The sequence below is a fragment of the Pundamilia nyererei genome, unplaced genomic scaffold (genome assembly GCF_000239375.1).
Source record: "Pundamilia nyererei isolate P.nyererei 1_Seehausen unplaced genomic scaffold, PunNye1.0 scaffold00101, whole genome shotgun sequence".
NCBI lineage: Eukaryota > Metazoa > Chordata > Actinopteri > Cichliformes > Cichlidae > Pundamilia > Pundamilia nyererei.
This window is the reverse complement of record NW_005187502.1, coordinates 1,444,289-1,461,844: the sequence shown is the minus strand read 5'-3', so window position 1 is coordinate 1,461,844 and position 17,556 is coordinate 1,444,289. Positions and strand designations below refer to the sequence as shown.

The 17,556-nt window shown below is 39.0% G+C and overlaps 1 protein-coding gene across 1 annotated transcript in view; it reads left to right on the top strand.

The window, feature by feature from the left end:
* The first annotated feature begins 550 nt into the window (after positions 1–550).
* Positions 551–17,556, top strand: part of odad2 (outer dynein arm docking complex subunit 2) — a 19,736-nt gene continuing 2,730 nt past the window's right edge. The window contains exons 1-19 of the mRNA XM_013912792.1: positions 551–649; positions 1,259–1,506; positions 1,768–1,925; positions 2,276–2,480; positions 2,617–2,723; positions 4,362–4,498; positions 4,865–4,978; positions 7,049–7,179; positions 7,648–7,779; positions 7,924–8,055; positions 8,183–8,336; positions 8,736–8,882; positions 9,223–9,432; positions 10,324–10,557; positions 12,553–12,663; positions 12,773–12,927; positions 15,787–15,967; positions 16,060–16,121; positions 16,762–16,876. Of these exons, the coding sequence (XP_013768246.1) occupies positions 1,283–1,506; positions 1,768–1,925; positions 2,276–2,480; positions 2,617–2,723; positions 4,362–4,498; positions 4,865–4,978; positions 7,049–7,179; positions 7,648–7,779; positions 7,924–8,055; positions 8,183–8,336; positions 8,736–8,882; positions 9,223–9,432; positions 10,324–10,557; positions 12,553–12,663; positions 12,773–12,927; positions 15,787–15,967; positions 16,060–16,121; positions 16,762–16,876 (2,709 nt within the window). The 5' untranslated portion in view covers positions 551–649; positions 1,259–1,282. The remainder of the gene's footprint in view (positions 650–1,258; positions 1,507–1,767; positions 1,926–2,275; positions 2,481–2,616; positions 2,724–4,361; positions 4,499–4,864; positions 4,979–7,048; positions 7,180–7,647; positions 7,780–7,923; positions 8,056–8,182; positions 8,337–8,735; positions 8,883–9,222; positions 9,433–10,323; positions 10,558–12,552; positions 12,664–12,772; positions 12,928–15,786; positions 15,968–16,059; positions 16,122–16,761; positions 16,877–17,556) is intronic.

Genomic DNA, 17,556 nt, shown 5'->3' with positions numbered 1-17,556 from the left:
CACTTAAATATGTGGATTGCACAACCCTGGACATTACATTTCTTTCATTACCATTTATTACTTGTACAGCTGCTCTTATTGTTCTATATTTCTTCATATATTCTTATATATTTTCTATATTGTGTATTTTGTTGTACAGTTATTTTATTTTTAACTTTCTTTTTTTTTAAATTTTCATATTTATTTCCTATCCTATTCATAGTCTTTTATTTTAGGTCACGAGCAGTTGTCTAAGCATTTCACTGCATATCGTGCTGTGTATGACTGTGTATGTGACAAATAAAATTTGAATTTGAATACAGTAAGTGATTGGGTCGCAGGACATGACTTGTAGGCTCCTAACATGTTCACCAGCAGCTGAAAAGATTGCCAACTTCAGTAAATGACAACAACAACACTTGACACCACCCTTCTTCTTCTTCTTCTTCTTCTTCTTCTTTATATAAAAAGTCGTTTTCTATCGTCATGTGTCAACTGAAACAATTGGTTTTGTGAATTTTGACTTAACTCGCTTGCCGTTTCGTTTACCAGTGTCATGGCAACAAAAGTGGGAGGGGCACTTACTAGAGCCGATAGTGGTCTTGTTTCTATGGACACTGTGGTTGACTAGCTACCAGTAAAGGTGTTGTAAAGCAAGTTAAAATACACGGTAAGTTTGTACTAATACAGGTAAAAAACGGATAGTCATAACTTCATGACAGACAGCGGAAGAGACTTGCTTCATGGTGAATTAATGAGGAATACCTCGGTGTGGTTTCAGTTGTTGTATCTAATATTAGCTGAAGACCATCGGCTTTTCTAATAACGGGTCTCTGTAGCATAAAAATACGCTTAACTAGTCACTCCTGTCCCAAGAAAGTGTGCTGGTGCTCTTCACAGTCTCGTTAACGCCGTTATTATAATACATTACTTGTTTATTTTTGCATTGCTGTCCTCTAGCGAGTTTTGATTGTTGGATATGTCTTTCTTTTGTTAAAGTTCTGCAGCTAACACAGACGTAAGGGTCTGGCTCTCTAGATTTTATTTAGCTATAATAATGATGGGAGGAGGGAGGGGATTATATAGTGTATATAGTACATGCCATTTATTTGAATGACCCACTATGGCCATCTTGATATCAGTGCAAGCATCTGTCTTCTTTTTTTTTTTTTAATTATCCATGAATCCATCCAGAAATATTTATTTATTTCCTGTCATATCCAACAAGCAAACCAAGACTTAAAAGGCTGTTTTAAATGGTTCCTTTGTTAATGTTAAGTTTTAGAGTATCCCAGACACAGTGATGGGGATATCATTGACCAGGGCTGCCCAGTGGACCATGGTCAGCTCCAGTACTGCAAAGCTGGCATCCACACCAATGAATGAGTCCTTGTTGAAAGAAATCCTGCACTTTGTGGAGCGCTTTAGTTCCCAACACCCACAGGAAGCTGAACATGTGTTTGAGGAGCCACTCCAGTGGAGTACCACTTTAGTGGCGTCTGATTTCAAAACAGACTACGACATCAGGTTGGTCTAATCATGAAGCGGGCAGCTGGCTGGCTCTCAGTATTATGTGTCTGTGCAGGATTTGCTGTCACCATGGTCTCCAAATGTTTTTACCTTAGACATACTCAAAGCTGCATGTGGACTGTAATTAATTGTTTTTCAGCTTCAGTAAGATTGAGAACGTTCCACTGTATTTCATCAGAAGTACAAAAACAAAGACTCAGATCTCCATTAAGCATTTCAGGCAATTAAAGTTTCTTTTTTGTTTTGTTTCCTACTCAGTGACTCAGATGTTCAGTCCCACGAAAGAGATAGTGAGGGCCATCCACTCCTGCAGCTCTCTCCACCGACTGTTTATGTACGCAGCTTCAGCCAGCTCTCTAAACTGCTTCATCTGGCAGATGATAAGAAGTTGGCGGAGGTTCGGGCATGTCTAGAAGGTAAATTTGAGTCCAATTTGCATCCTAAGCAGTCCAACCACCAGCATTCCTCCATAACCCACAGACTTAATGTGTTTGTCCTCCTTGTTACTGTGTACAGCCATCCAATTATGCCACCATTGGTAATTCTTTCTCTGAACTAATATATATTTCTTTAACAGATGGACACATGATGAATATAGTAATACTTATTTCATACTGCCAGTGGATTTGTTATGGAGAGATAATATTAGCTTAGTTTTGAAAAGAAACAAAGTACAGTCAAAGCCAGCTGTTTTTATAGTTCAGAATGAATCCAACTCATAGCATTTGAATTTGAATCGCTAAACCTCCCCTCTTTTGTTGTTCAGAAAACAGAGAGCCCCTGGTTAAGATTCTTGGTAGGAGCTTTTCCTCTGACCTGGCGATAGAAGCCCATGACGATGCAGTAAGTGTGGTGGACAGGACGAAGGAGGAAGGCTTATCTAAGGACTTGGAGGTCAAGGTCAAACTGTTTCAGTTGTTCCAAGACATGGACAAACAGATCCTTGACAAGCTTCTTAAAGACATATCAGAGTGAGTGCTCCACAATATTTCCATTTAGACATGTTCAAGCACATTTGAAACAGCCTATCTGATTGGACTAGGAAGCATATTGAAAAAAGTAACTACTAATGAATTATTGTTTTGTTTTCCTTAATATTCACAAAAGACAAGTAAGGCTGAACCCCAAAGCAGTGAAGAATGAAGTGGAAATCCTTCAAATGTTCTGCGGTGGAGGGGATAAAGGGCTGTTGAAGTCGCTGCGATACACATCAGGTTTGAATCAGTTCCACATTTTACTGGAATACGAGGAAAGCAGTCACTGTTAACTCTAATGCTAAAGCTGTGTTCTGCTGCTCTCAAAGACATGAGAGACAGATTCCAGTTTACAAAGTCATTTTTCAGCTCAGGTATTTTGCTTCATTGCATTGCATTTAGCAGCATGCACACATAATGACACATTTTATTCTATTCTACAGAAAAAGCAAACAAACAAAAAACCCCATTCAAATCCGATTTATATTGCAAGTATAACTATAGACATCATAACCAATGATATCATGCTGCACTGTTAGATGTCAGTAGATTAGCTACTGTAGGAAACATCAAAAACATGAAATTTAGACTGTGCCCCATGATGGCTGCACCAGCTGGTGTGGTTCAACTACTGTTTGCGTAAAAAGAAAATTGTTACACACTATATTTTTACTTTAATTCAAAACAATTTATATAGTGCCAAATCACAACCATCACCTTTATTTTGTAAGCTAAGCACCTAAAATAATACAGAGAAAACCTCAACAATCAGACAGCCCCTCTATGAGCAAGACAGCAGAGAAATGTAAGTGTTTTAATATATTAATATTTCATACTTTAAGGCTGCCTGTTTGTTTAAGGGAGATGAACAACACATTATAATTTTGCATAATTATATCACAGATGATAGACTAAATAAATAGATTTTAGGTAGATGCTTGTGCATTCTTAAAGTCCCTTCACCTAATTTATTTGAAAGTATTTTATAGCATATAACACCTTTAACTCCAGAAAATCATAAATCAAAATATGGATATTACCTGTCCACAGATTCATGGTGACATAGCTGCTCTTTTAACTGTTTGGTATCTTCGCTTTGTTTGCTTGTTGTTGAAATAGTTTACATGATTTTCTGGCTGAGATTCGGAGGTTTCTATGGACACTACTCACGTCGGCACTTATATTTCTGACCTCTTGTTATAACCGATTAAACGCGATCTCCTTCCTTTTGCCCCCATTTTTCTGGGCATGGGTGCTTAAAAAAACAAACATCTGTCTCCTATTTTTGTGTCACATAGGAAAGAAGCATCAATACCTGATAAGAGACTTATTAATTTGGCCTTGCTGTGTATTATTGTGGTGTTTGGTGCAGTTTTCTTGTTTTGTGGGGTTGTTGTTTTTTTCAAGTGGAGATGAATATCTCTAACAAGTTCATTTGTTCACATTTGCATATCTTAATTTTTAAGAGAAATGTGTTTGAGTTTGTATACTATATGCATATAAGGCAACCATTTCCTTTTTCAGTATTTTTGTGTGGTGCATTTTTCTCTGTTTTAACAAGAGGCACAAAGTACATTTAAGTCGACCTAAGATGGTTTGTTTTCATTTTTACATGGTCTTACTGAGGTGATGCAAAGTGAAACAGGCATTCTTTTTTTTTTGGTAATGTGCTGGAAAAGCTTGAAAATGGACCTTGAAAGTGCTTGAATTTGATGCTCAAAAATGCGTATGAACCCTGGTTAGAACCCTAACTTGAGTTCAGGAGATGAGGCTTGAAGCTGAATTCTTTTTTTCTGTGAAATAAACTCGAAAATCAACGGACTGTACCTTTAACCATTTCCAAGGTTATTAAGTTGGCTTTCTTGTTTTTGTTTTCAGACTTTGAATTTTCAAATGGCTATCGTGCCCCCCTGTGGAGACAGGTGCAGGGTGACATTTGCTACCTTGTGATTGAGCCCTGTGACACTGAAACCCTCTACATTACCTGTAGCACTGCTGGGAGTTTTCTCAATGGGGTAAGACTAGAAGTGAAAGGTACGGAAGAGGATTAGGGCCACTGGAAAAAAAAAAGTGGGCACGTCTTTTTTTTTCTTCTTTTCCTGAATTCTGAGAAAAAAGTCAGAATTCTAACTTTTTTCTCAGATTTTTTTTCCAGTGGCCCTAATCCTCTTCCGTAGAAAGGCAGTGTGGTCCACATTGTGATCTTTTATATTTCTATGTAAATATGACTTAAAACATAATCATTTCATTTTCACACAAGCTTTCAGATATGTTCCAACCTCAGCTCAACTGTAACTTTAACTAACAACAGCTGACATGTGAGCCACAATAAATTGTGGTTTTTGGAATAAAAAAAAGTTAATTTAACTTTGTTTTCACAGGGCATAAAACAGGAGGGGGAGGAGAATGGATATGAGCGAACAAGTGATGCTTATGAAGACCTGGTAACACTTCTGAAGAGCAGATCTCCACATTTTGCTGAGAAAATAAACCAGGTAGAGTAGAATAATAGCAATTAACATAAACACATTAAGGTGTGTCTTTTTTTTTGCTGTGAATTGTAACTCTCTAAGCAAAAGTATGTGGGTTCTCAAATGCCTCTTTGTCTTATGAACCTTCTCTCTAATCCTGTGATTTTATGACTGATGCTGTGTGATTCATATCTGTACACAGAGTTGGGATTCTGTAATCCAGGCTAAAAAATTTCGTTAGAGACCAAACAGACAGCAAAGCAGGGTATGCTTCTGGACATGACTTCAGTGATTGAGCAGTTGTTAGTATATGAACCTGCAGTGTCCCTGTTTTTTTTACTTTTTATCAGACTTTGCTAATCAGTCAATAGTCTGCACCAACTCCCAGTTTATATTAGCATGTTGTACTACTCTCAGCCATTTAAGCTGAGTGAATGAATGTGAATTTTTTGCAATAGTGCAATACTATACATCTGTATATATGCCCAGATATACTGATGATAAATGGACTACTGGAACTACTACTTGTCCATGTATGCCTTATACGTGGACAAGGACTGACAACACAGAATTGATGGATGCTACTATTCCAGCCAATGCAGTAATAGATCAGTTATCTTTAACACATGTGGGAACTATGGATGAACACAAAAGCCAACATCCACACTGCCCAAGAAGCACCTGGCAGCTCACTGCAATGACATCAATAAAAGACGAAGCTGGAGTTTAAGAGGCTATTGCACAGTGGAAACAGTAGTGAGCAATATGGACATAATGAACCAACTGTAGTAAAAGAGACCAGCAGAATTGAACTAGTTGATACCCAGCTGCCTACAGGGACAGAAGGATCTAATCTTTATCAGAGGAAAAAGATTGTGGCCAACCTCAAGTAGCCGCTCAACCAAGAGCAGGAGTCCCCCGGCTCACTGGCAAAATCCCATCAGTGAGGGAACATTACATCACCAGGATCATTAGCGAGGATATCAAGATGTCATTCAGACTGGGAACGTGTAGGCGAATAGCTGCAAAGAGAGGGAAGGTGATCCAAACTTGCTAGAAGATAGAATATCAGATAAAAAGTGCAGCTGCAAGTACCTTCTTATCCCACAGGCCAGTGGGAACTGAGGTGAAGTGAAGGCCTGCCATAGCCAAGTACCTCTAGAAGGTAAAAAAGGTTCTGAAAAGCAAACTGAACAGCAGGAATAAGATCATATGCTGATAGGGCATATGTATTGATGGAATAATAAGCTGGCCACAGGAGGTGATAGGTGGCATTGATGCCAAGACATAAAAAACTCCTTACAGTGCATTGAGGTCTCCACCTGAAGTCCGTGAAACCAACCCCCCTCTCTCTCTCCCTGCTTTCCTGTCTTTCTTCACTGCATCTGTCCAAATAAAGGCTAAAAGCAAAAAAAGGACAGCACAGAGACATTGTGTATAGGAAACATCTGTGCCGCATATGGACTAGACGTCCCCAAGTATCAATGGGAGAAACCACCAAAGTTGGCTGAGAACAACAGGGCTAATTTCCTGTAGTACTTTTGAGTTCCAGGCAGACAAGTACGAATTTGTCCATTTCTCATATAGTAGAATTGGAGAAAGTTGGTTAGCCTAGTAAAGTCAAACTGTGGGTTTGTATATTGACATACGTTTCCAATAGCACTTTGTGTTTTATAAAACACAAGCCAATGAAAAAAGCAATTGGGCATGCTTGGCTCTAGCTAATGCACAAACACAGCCCAAATAAATAAGTCCATATATTGTTGAGTACGGGCTCTTATGTCAATTTTGTGTTTTTAATTATAACTTTTTACTCTTTCGTGGTTTTTATATGAGTCTTCCTTGAGTGGCATGACCAAGACTTTGTCAGACATAGAGTTGCAAAAATGGATGGAAAATACAGCACGCTGATTGACAAGAAGTCAAAGAAATGCTAATCAGCTTAATCAGAATAGCTTTTTTTATATAAGCAAGAATTTGAGAAATGTACAGTCAGATTACAAAGCACTTTACAGTCAAATTTCGCTTGTTTTGTTGCAAATTGGAAGAGGTATTTACACTCATTCTTCAGCTTCTCGCTTTCCCCCTTACCAGCAGGCTTCTGCAGTTCAAGAACTATCAACAAAAAAGGAAAAGACTGTGAATGAGCAACTACAGCTTGAGCTGCACACAACACGTAGGAACATATATGAACCAAGACCAAGTGGTATCTTGTCTACATGTGGGTATGTGATGATTCCTCACTTAAGAATTCTTCTGAATATTCATTGCATTGCAGGTATTCTTCTTGAAGAGCAGATGAACTTTGATGACCATGATGCCAAGTCTTTAATGCATGTGTTTAGTGTATCTGCTAAGATGTTATAAAAACATGGTTATATGGTTTAGAAATTCAAGGGAAACCCTCTTTGCTCTCTGCTAAACACAAAACTTAGGAATAAGTATGAGAAAAGAATCCCCAAAAGATCTATCAAATTTGGTCTTTGATTGATAAATAGATCTAGCAAGGGCTGAGCTGTTGCAGCTTTACCTCAGGATATTTGTACCCATCTGAGGAGAAACTGGTCTTTTTAATCTTAATTGCTTAAAAAATGCTGAACCCTGTCCTGAATTGTTAAATAATGATTATGCCAGAAAAATGACCATCTCAAAATAGAAGTAGGTATAATGAGTCTTATTTCACATCATTACAGTAAAACAGAGGAAAATAAAGGCCATAAGAGTTCTGAAGAGGAGGAAAAAAGTCTTAGACAAGGAGCCAAGAGCAAAATAAAAGCAGAATTCTCTGCATCTTCTTCACCTGGACACATGTCCTCCCAAAAACGGTAAGATCTCTTTTGTCAAAACCTACAATGGTTCCTTCTTGCACTGCAGCTGGGCTAAATTAAACTAAGCAGAGGTTAAAAGAGCAAGGGATCTGATTGTAGCCATGAAGCAGCTATAATGACTCTTATTTCACCCCATTATAGTAAAACAGAGGAAAATAAACCCCTTAAGAGTTCTGAAGATGAGCACAAAAATCTAAGACAAAGAGCCAAGAGCAAGACGAAAGCAGAATTATCTGCATCTTCTTCACCTGGACACGTGTCTTCCCAGAAACTGTAAGTTTTCCTTTTAAGAGTTTCCTCTAGATCTGCAATTGGGGTAAATTCAACCAAGAGGTTAGACATATAGGGTTTTGATTGTATGTCTAATTAAAAAGGCAGAAGTTGCTCTTGTGTATTTTAGGAAGACATCAGCAGGAGCCCTGCCAGGGGAACTTTTCAGTGAGAGCTCCACTGAGAGTGAAGAGGAAGAGGAGCAGCCATATCGCCATCCAGAGACTAACACAGACCTGCCCTCTGAATACTGGCAAATCCAGAAACTGGTTAAGTATCTCAAGGTATGATAAGTTCACTCTGCACAACAGAAGCAAACTCAGGTTTCACAAAAACCTCTTTGTGTGTGTGTGTGTCTGGATGCCACACAGCACAGTTATTTATAGTTTGCCCAGTAGTCATTTTATAATATCATTACCATTAGATGCTGAAACCTACCATGAGCCAAACTGAACACCAGGAATTCAGCAAATCATTTTTTTTCTATCAGTGTTAACCAGCACAACGCTAAACACTTAAAGTACAAGGCTGTGGCATCAATGAAACAGCTCCAGCATGTGTAGCATTATGAAAAGAAACAACAGAGTAAGAGGGAAGAGCAGTATAAGAGAATGGAGAATTCTTAATGTTATTTCCTCCTCTCCTACTTTTTAATTCATTTGTGTTTGAAATTATTGTTTCAGGATGGTGACCAGATAGTCACTGTTGACACTCTTTGTGCCATGATGGACTTTAATTTGATGCAGGAGTCATGCCAAATGGCTATCCAGGACACAGGTGGCCTTAAAGTCCTCCTTAACTTGCTGGATACAGATGAACACAAATGCAAAGTGAGTTGCCATGACAAAGTTGGACCTGCATGGCCTGTTGGCATGAACAGAGCTGGCCATGTGTGCCAGCCTGTGTTTTAGTTTCAGAAACATGAGTGTAAGGTAGAAAGCATGCTGTTTTAAAAATGGGGTAGCAATTATTCTATAGCATTCCTAATGTGATGTGTGGGTTGGTGCTTTTCAACTGGGTTGTACTGCAACATTTTATCTACTTTTAGTGGAAAGTTTTGCTACTTTTTTGGCTACTAGAGACCTCTTGTAGGCATAAGTTTCTTTATCATAAAACAAACATAATTTTTAACTGGTTATATTTAATATTAATGTGTGTTCTTGTGATTAGATCGGATCTCTAAAAATACTGAGAACCATCAGCCACAACCCGCAAATTCGTCGGGTTATTGTTGACATGAGAGGCGTGCAGAGCATAGTGAAGATCCTGGACTCACCAGTCAAGGAACTGAAGGCCTTAGCTGCCGAGACCATCGCTAACGTGGCCAAGTTCCGCAGAGCAAGAAGAAATGTCAGGTTATATGGTGGTATCAATAAACTGGTGAGTGTAAGCACAGTAAAATGTAAGTTCAGAGTGTGCCATGGCTCAAGCTCTACAATCCCATGGTGAGGAATGCAGCAGGAAAAAACACTGCAGATTTGAGCCTGATCTTTCTGTACTGGTAATAATGAAAAATGTCCAACAGTGGCAGATTTTCCTTGAAAACACAGGTCAGCTTGTTTATGATGTAGTATTTCTTTGTAATAACCTCAGAAAACCTGAAAACTTTGAGAAAAATTCTGTTTTATTCTGATGAAATCCATATATTAACATAGTTCAAAGGTTTTTTTTTGTTGTTTTGGCTTCCTTGAAGTAAAGAATTATGTTCCCTTTTCACACAATAGATGCCTGATAGTGGTCATCAGTTTTTTTTTTTTAATTAGAAAGTGGGTGCTGGGTACCAGATAGAATGTCTCCTACATCCTCTGACCTGCATTTGTGATTATTGATGGAGGGATCTTTGTCTGGACTGCCTTCCTAATTTAGCCACCATGTCTTGTTTATTTTGTTCAGCTCCAAATCAAATGAACACAGAATGATGGCTTTAAATGGTCACACTGGGCTTTTCAGCATCAACATCTATCCTGACAGTTTTCCACTCCTAGCTTCTCTGTTGTTTTAATTCTCTCTGAATGAAATGTTCTAGTAACAGAACTTTAATCCCACCCATCATGACCAAAAATGAGCTATTTCCATCTGGAACCATCAATTATTACCCAAATCTAGCAAATACATTTTTTGAGTTTAGTTCTTGAATTTGTGTTAGGCTCACAGATCTTATATGTAGATCTTATATCAGATTAAATACAGAGTGTGTTTGCTTGTCTGCACACAGCTTCATCTGTGTGTTTATATACATGTAAGTTTTGGGGTGTCTATATCTCCAATCAGGTAAAGCTGCTGGACTGCCTTCCTAATTTAGCCAGCCTTACTCCCAGCCAGGAGGAGGATATAGAGGTGGCCTGTTGTGGGGCTTTAGCATTATGGAGCTGCAGCAGGAGCACCAAGAACAAGAAGGCCATTCGGAAGGCTGGGGGTATCCCTCTGCTGGGACGCCTGCTCAAGTCTCCACTTCAGAAAATGCTTATTCCAGTGGTTGGCACCCTACAGGAATGTGCATCAGAGGTGAGAGGGGCCTAGGATTGACAACAAGTCGTCAAATGTTTTACATCTATTCAAAGTGTTAAAACAAATACTGCAAATCATTTTTATTAAATGACAATGCCAGTAATTTCCCTTTCTTTTTTATTGTAAATACATTTATAGAACTGATAATAGTTTTGCATTTTCTAATTAGTTTTTATTTTTATTTCATTTTAACTTAAAAAAAATTTAAATTTAGTTTCAGAGTTAACTTTCTTATTTACATTTTCTTTGTTGTTGTTTAAAAATGTTTAGTTTTTAGTTTCTGCTGGTTTTCTACTAGTTTCAAAGCTTGTGACCATAGGTGAGGGTAGGGACGTAAATAGACCGGTAAATCGACAGCTTTGCTTTTACATTTAGCTTTCTCTTGACCACGACGGACGAGTACAGCAGCCGCAATCTGTTTGTCAATCTTCTGCCCCTGTCTTCCCTCAATCAAGGGAACAAGAATCCCTCCACTTGGGACAGCAACGAGCCCCTTATCTGGAGGGGTCAAAATATTTACCCTATTTCTGCTGATGGCCATGGCCTTAGACGTGTAGGAGTTAATTCTCATATTCACTGGTTCATGCTCGACTGTGAATTGCTCCAGTGTGAGCTGGAGACCACCGCCTGCAGCCAGCAAGACCACATGAGATACTGGGTGCCACGAACCGTAACTTTCCGATGCTTGGTTGTTCATACAAATTCTGTGCTTAAAGGTTATGAACAAAATGTGTGACATAGGAGAGCACTGGATGAGCACAAAACAATTCTGACTTATTGTCATTCTTTCCTTAACTCTCCCCACAAAGTTGGAAGCATGAACTTGTCAGAAATGCTTTGGTATGCTGAAAATTTTTTAATTCCTTCTACTGGAACTAAGGGGCAAAGCCCAAGTCCTGAAAAACAACCACACACCATAATCCCCCATCCACCAAACTTTACACTTGGCACAGTGCAGTTAGTCAAGTATCACTCCAACCACCAAACCAGACTCTTCCAGCCAGAGAAGCATGATTTTTCACTCCAGGCATGCTTTACAACATGGCATCCAACACTTTGCATTGCACTTATAGATGTAAGGCTTAATTGGAGCTCCTCGGCCATGGAAAACAAATCCATGAAGCTCTCTATGCACTGTTCTTGAGCTAATACCACTAATAGTTGACTGTCGGCTGTCTAGTAGCTAGGAAGTATTCATGGCTGGACTTGTTGCACAGGTGGCATCCTATCACAGTGCAACGCTGGAATTCACTGAGCTCCTGAGAGCAACCCATTCTTTCTTTCTAATGTTTATAGAAACAGTGTGCATTCCTAAGTGCTTGATTTTATATACCTGTGACCACAGAAGTGATTGGAACACCTACATTCAGTGATTTGGATAGATGAGTGAATACATTTGGCAATATAGTGCAGGTCTAATAACAGAACACCATTTGGTTTTACTATTGTTGCCTATATGAGTGTGGAAGTCTCCTAGTAGGAAAACAGAGGCTCCAGACAGAGCACTGTCAAGCACACCACCCAGCAACTCCAAGAAGGGTGGATACTATGGGTACACTGGGTACTCCAAGCGCAAACAACATCCAGGACCTATTCCCTGGCTTGCAGGTGCAGGGATCAAACGCTCTTGTCCACTGATTAAAACTCTAATTCAAGGATGCCCACCGCAGCCCACCACCTCCCATTGAAGGCAACTCTAGACTAGAACAGAGTCCAGTCCTTCTCTAGGAGACTGGTTCCATAGCTCAAGCCATGTGTTGAGGTGAGGCTATATCTAGCCAGTATCTCTCAACCTCACACACTAGTTCAGGCTCCTTCCCCACTAGAGAGGAGACCGGGAGGCTGGGACTCAGTCGCCAGCCTCAATAGCCGCCAATTGGTCCTCCATGGCCTTCACTCTTGGTTGCTGCCTGAGACACACTGAGCCTAACCCTACAGCACCTCATGGTTCATTCATGGTTATGTGATCTGTTTATTCTTGTGTCACTACAGGAGAGCTACAGGAATGACATTCAGACTTTAGGCATGATCAAAGATTTGGTCAGAAACCTAAGCAGTGACAACGATGAGCTACAAATGCACTGTGCCAGTGCTATCTTTAAGGTACCGTGTTTCTTGTCTGTGTCTTGGATCCATTGGAGAATAAAGGATTTGGACTAAAAGAGTTCTATACAGTGTTAATAGCTCTCACTTCTTTCTTTTTGCTCTGCAGTGTGCAGAGGATAAGCAAACCCGTGACCTGGTGCGCAAGTATAAAGGTCTGCAGCCACTGGTCTCACTGCTGCATAAAGCAGACAACAAGCAACTTCTGGCTGCTGCTACTGGAGCAATATGGAAATGTTCCATAAGCCAGGAGAATGTAACTAAGTATGAATACCTCAGACAGCACAGCGGTACCACTCATTAACACACACAGATTTTAAAAGAGAATATAAAAGAGACACCAAGAACAATGTATTCATAACTTTTTAGTGTTCGTTATTAGATGTAACAGATTAGTATGACTTTGACAAATCTCTTGATGAAATAGGTTGATAGCAGTAAAACACTGAATCGTCCACATATGCCCATGCCTTTCGAACATATGTTTGCCAGAATGATGCAGTCTGTGAACACATGAGTAGCAGCGGTGGATATAGAACGCATCCTGCCGACTTCTGTGCATGAGGGACATTATACCATCACCACATGTTATTTTTATAGATTTCAGTTTTTTCCACAGCTAAACAAAAGGATCAGCGTGGATGCTGATTGCATAGACGTCAGGATGTGTTGGTTATTCCTTTCAGTTTAGCAAATGAACTCATAAGCTAGTCTGTTGTAATAATTGTTATGATTTAAAAAAAAAAAGTACTATATGAAGTTGAAAGCTTTTTCCTGAGGTGAGAAAATGCATTTTTTCTTATGTGTAGTTCAGATTTTAGTGGAATTCTAAAAATAATTAGAAAAAGGGTTCAGTAGCGCTCACAAGGCTTTCTGCACTTCATATATCATAACTGACACAATGAAAGCTTCACTGGCCATGACTAATTTAGCAGCTTAAAACACTTGTTGTCAGTACAGGGTCTCTGCCTCACTTAATGAATTGTCACACTATAAAACAGTTATCCAGCTACCGATAATGATAATAATAATAACAGAAGAAGCGCTCAGACAGTGCAAACCTCAGCCAAGGCAGCTCACTCTCTGGGCTGTATTTACTTTCAAGGAAACAGTGTTGTATTTTGTTCCTATCGTTTTCTTTGTTCTTTGAAAGTGAGGTCAGAGGTCAAATGTTACATGATATTTGGATGAAAACTATAAAGTAATATTTAGAATTCCCATATGCCAGTATCACTTCCTAAATGTTTCCACTACAAACAATGGCAGTAGAATTTTAAGCAGTTTACGACATAAAAGACATTTTATGAACATTTGACCATGAAAGAGAGGTGAGAGGTCCAAAGTAATGTGATATTTAGAATCTCTTATATGCTGTTATCATACAAACAATGGCAGTAACAAACATAGTTTTAAATAGGTCTTTGTACGGTACTTTCTCTATGTTGACAATACACTCTACACTTGAAGCTATTTACCAATTTTTGACCAATTAATTATCAACTCAACCTTTGAACTTTTAAACATGACCCCACTCTACAGCCTTAGACATTTTTATAAGGATTATAAAAACAATTTTAGTGTTTACAGAAAGAATGACATGCATGCATGCACACACGCACAAACACTTTCACGTACATAACCTCCATGGGAGAAGAAATGATGCCATTAATCTTATGTAAAGCACATTTAGTGACACTACAAAGACTAAAAAACACTTTGGTTGTCCTCACTCTAACTTTAACTTATCACAAAGGTTGACAGCGTTCTCTCATTTTGTGGTTTGGTTTCCATGTGTCGTGTTATATTTTGTTTTTTGGATGACATGCACAGCTGGATATGAATGAAAGTGAAATTGGCCACCTCTTCGGGAGGAAACTAGCATGATGTACAGCAAATGTTTTTAATGCCCACTTGAATGTGTAAGTGGATCTGTTTTTTCGGACTCTCTCAGGCTTATCACTTAACCTTCTAGGACCTGGCGTCCACATATTTGGACATCACATTTTGGGTTATTTAGACCAAAATACTCAATTTTGCTCGACAAGGGCCTGATATCCACTTACGAGGACATTATACTGCTACTGTTCTATCAAAATTTTAAACGAATATCCTCATATGTGGCTCTTATTTTTCTTAAAAACAAAAATAAGGCCCCAATGTGACCAAATATCAAAGAGAAATGAAAAATGCATGCCGTAGAGGAGTGCGGGTCTTAGGAGGTTGAAATCTCTAGGTCAGGCAAAAGTTTGGAATGAAGCGACAGAGCCATTACTGTCAAAAAGGAAAGGCTGTTAATGGTAACAGGGTTTTAGGGGCATGCGCTCATTTCAGAATCAGTCACAGGCTGAGTGGCGTACTGAAATGACAATCATTTTTGAATATGTTTTGTTACAGGAGTATTGAGAGGGAAGTTGACTTTCTTCTCTTTTCCGTCATTAAGTTCATGGTCAAATGAGACCCTGTGGCCCACTGCAAACAACAGGATGTTTTTTTCTTTTCTGTGACTGATGATTTACATGGTCTGGACAGCAGCACATATTAGCCATTTTCTTGATTAATGATAATACAGACATTGATTCCATGGTGCAGTTAAAAGGCAAAACCGGAGCCACACAGTGTGCTGGCTGTTGACATTTTACATTTATTTTTGACTTAGTGTTCTTCCCATTGTAGATATGCATATATTTTCCTAGTATTTCATGCTGGATTTAGTCAGAAACGGCATGAAAGGAGAAGGGGAGTAGAGGTGGGTTGCAGTGTGGCTTGCAGATGCAACTAAGTCAATGTTAAGTTTGAGTAGTATGCCCTGCATGGGGTTCTAGACATAGTGATAGTCATCAGTCTGTTGTTCAAACCACTTCACACCGTGGTCCAGACATGGTTCAGACCAGTGAATGGATTAAAAAGTGAGATAAGAAGTACTTTATTCATCCCCTGACTTTCCACCTATGTATTTTTTTGCTGCCAATGGTAGCACAAATGTTTACAGTTCCCAGTCTAGCACAACCTGGTAAACACTACTAAACTCTTAGTGTTGTTTTACATTCTTTGGTTAATATAATTAATTGCTAAATTATTCTAAGTGATATCATACAACCCCAGTTTTGTCTTCTTTCCTTAAAGGTTTCAAGAGTACAAAGCCTTGGAGATCTTGGTGAATCTACTAACTGATCAACCCGAAGAAGTCTTGGTCAATGTAGTGGGAGCCCTGGGAGAATTTGCCCAGATACCTGCTAACAAGGCTGCCATCCGTGAGTTTGGAGGCATCAAACCACTAGTTAAGTTGCTCACAAGCCCAAACCAGGTATCTAGATTTTTTTTCTATTTTTGCATTAATGGTGATGCCATGTTTACAACTTGCTCCTTTACCGATTCATCTTCCTGTAATCTAACCAGGCGCTGCTTGTGAATGTTACCAAAGCAGTGGGTGCCTGTGCAACAAATAAGGATAACATGGTGTAAGTCTCTGTCTCTTTCTGTACATCACAAGTACAATTTACACAAGACAAACTGCCTGTTAAAATGTGATGTGTCTGACTCATATATTCATACACTCACATATTCTTGACAATACGGTCATACCGTTTTACAAAAGAATGACATCAAGTCAAGGATCTAAACACGGTATCATTAACTGGTCATGCATTGATGCTTCAAGAAATCTCCTGTTTTTTACATTTGTAATTATGCAGGTAGGTTACCCTGTTATCCCCGGCTTAATGACAGGTTTTAAAAGCTTTGTTTATTGTACCTGCTGTGTTAAATGTGGTTGTGGTTTAATTCCCAGTGTTTTACTATCGGCCTGCAGTCACTGTTAGGAGGTGAGCTGGTCAGACTAACATACCTAAACCTAAATACAACTTAATGTCAGAATTCACGTTGTTAGTTATCTATTAGTGCTAACTAGCAATAAACCCATTACATGTGTTTGGGATAAAAAGCCCAATAAAAAATTGTTAGTATGATAAAATATAGCCAGTTACTGTGGGGAGTTTCACACAGTGGGCAAAATGTGTTTACAATTGTTTATTTGTTTGTTCATTCCGTCTTTCATTCCCTCTTTTCTCACAACACTTCCATGTCTTTCTCTCTCTTCAGAATCATTGACCAGCTTGATGGAATCCGTCTGGTGTGGTCGCTGCTAAAAAACCCCAGTGCAGATGTTCAGTCTAGTGCTGCTTGGGCTCTTTGTGCATGCATTGAAAATGCAGAGGTATGTATTTCTTTAGTTGTCTGTGACTTAAAACTGGGTCTTTTGTGTCTCCTGTTTGTGTGAAGTGAAGCACATATTTATCTTGTAAATCAAAGAGTTCTGCAGTGTTTTTGCCAGACTGAGTAAATATCCTGTGGCATGGCTTCTGATTTCCCAGCTGAAAATCTTCTCTGAACATGCTACCAGCTCCAGAGGCACACAGTTGGGGTGGTTGTAGCTCAGAGGACAGAGCAACCATGCACAGAATAACATTATATTCATTTGTAACCGTGGTATGTTAAAAGCATAGAAAACATATAAACTTATGAAATGCTGTAAATTAAATATTGATGTACCCACTGTGTCCAAATCCAGTGGACTACCACCTTTAAACCTCTAGCTCAGCATTTTGGACATTTTTGTGTTGTTATTGTGTGCCAATATTTGAACAAGGTTATGCTAAGTTGTGTGGTTAGCAAGGCCAATCCATATTTTGGACCAGTGTAGATTCCAGCTAAATTGAGCTTTAACACAGAAAATAATTTAAGCATCAGTTACTCTTGTTGTTTGTCAGAGTCCACTTCAGTGATTTGAAAGTTGATAGATCGATAGATCGATTTATAGATAGATAGATGATAGATAAAAATTAAAATTAAAAAGAAAAAAAATGTGGAGGAGTTCAAGTATCTCGGGGTCTTGTT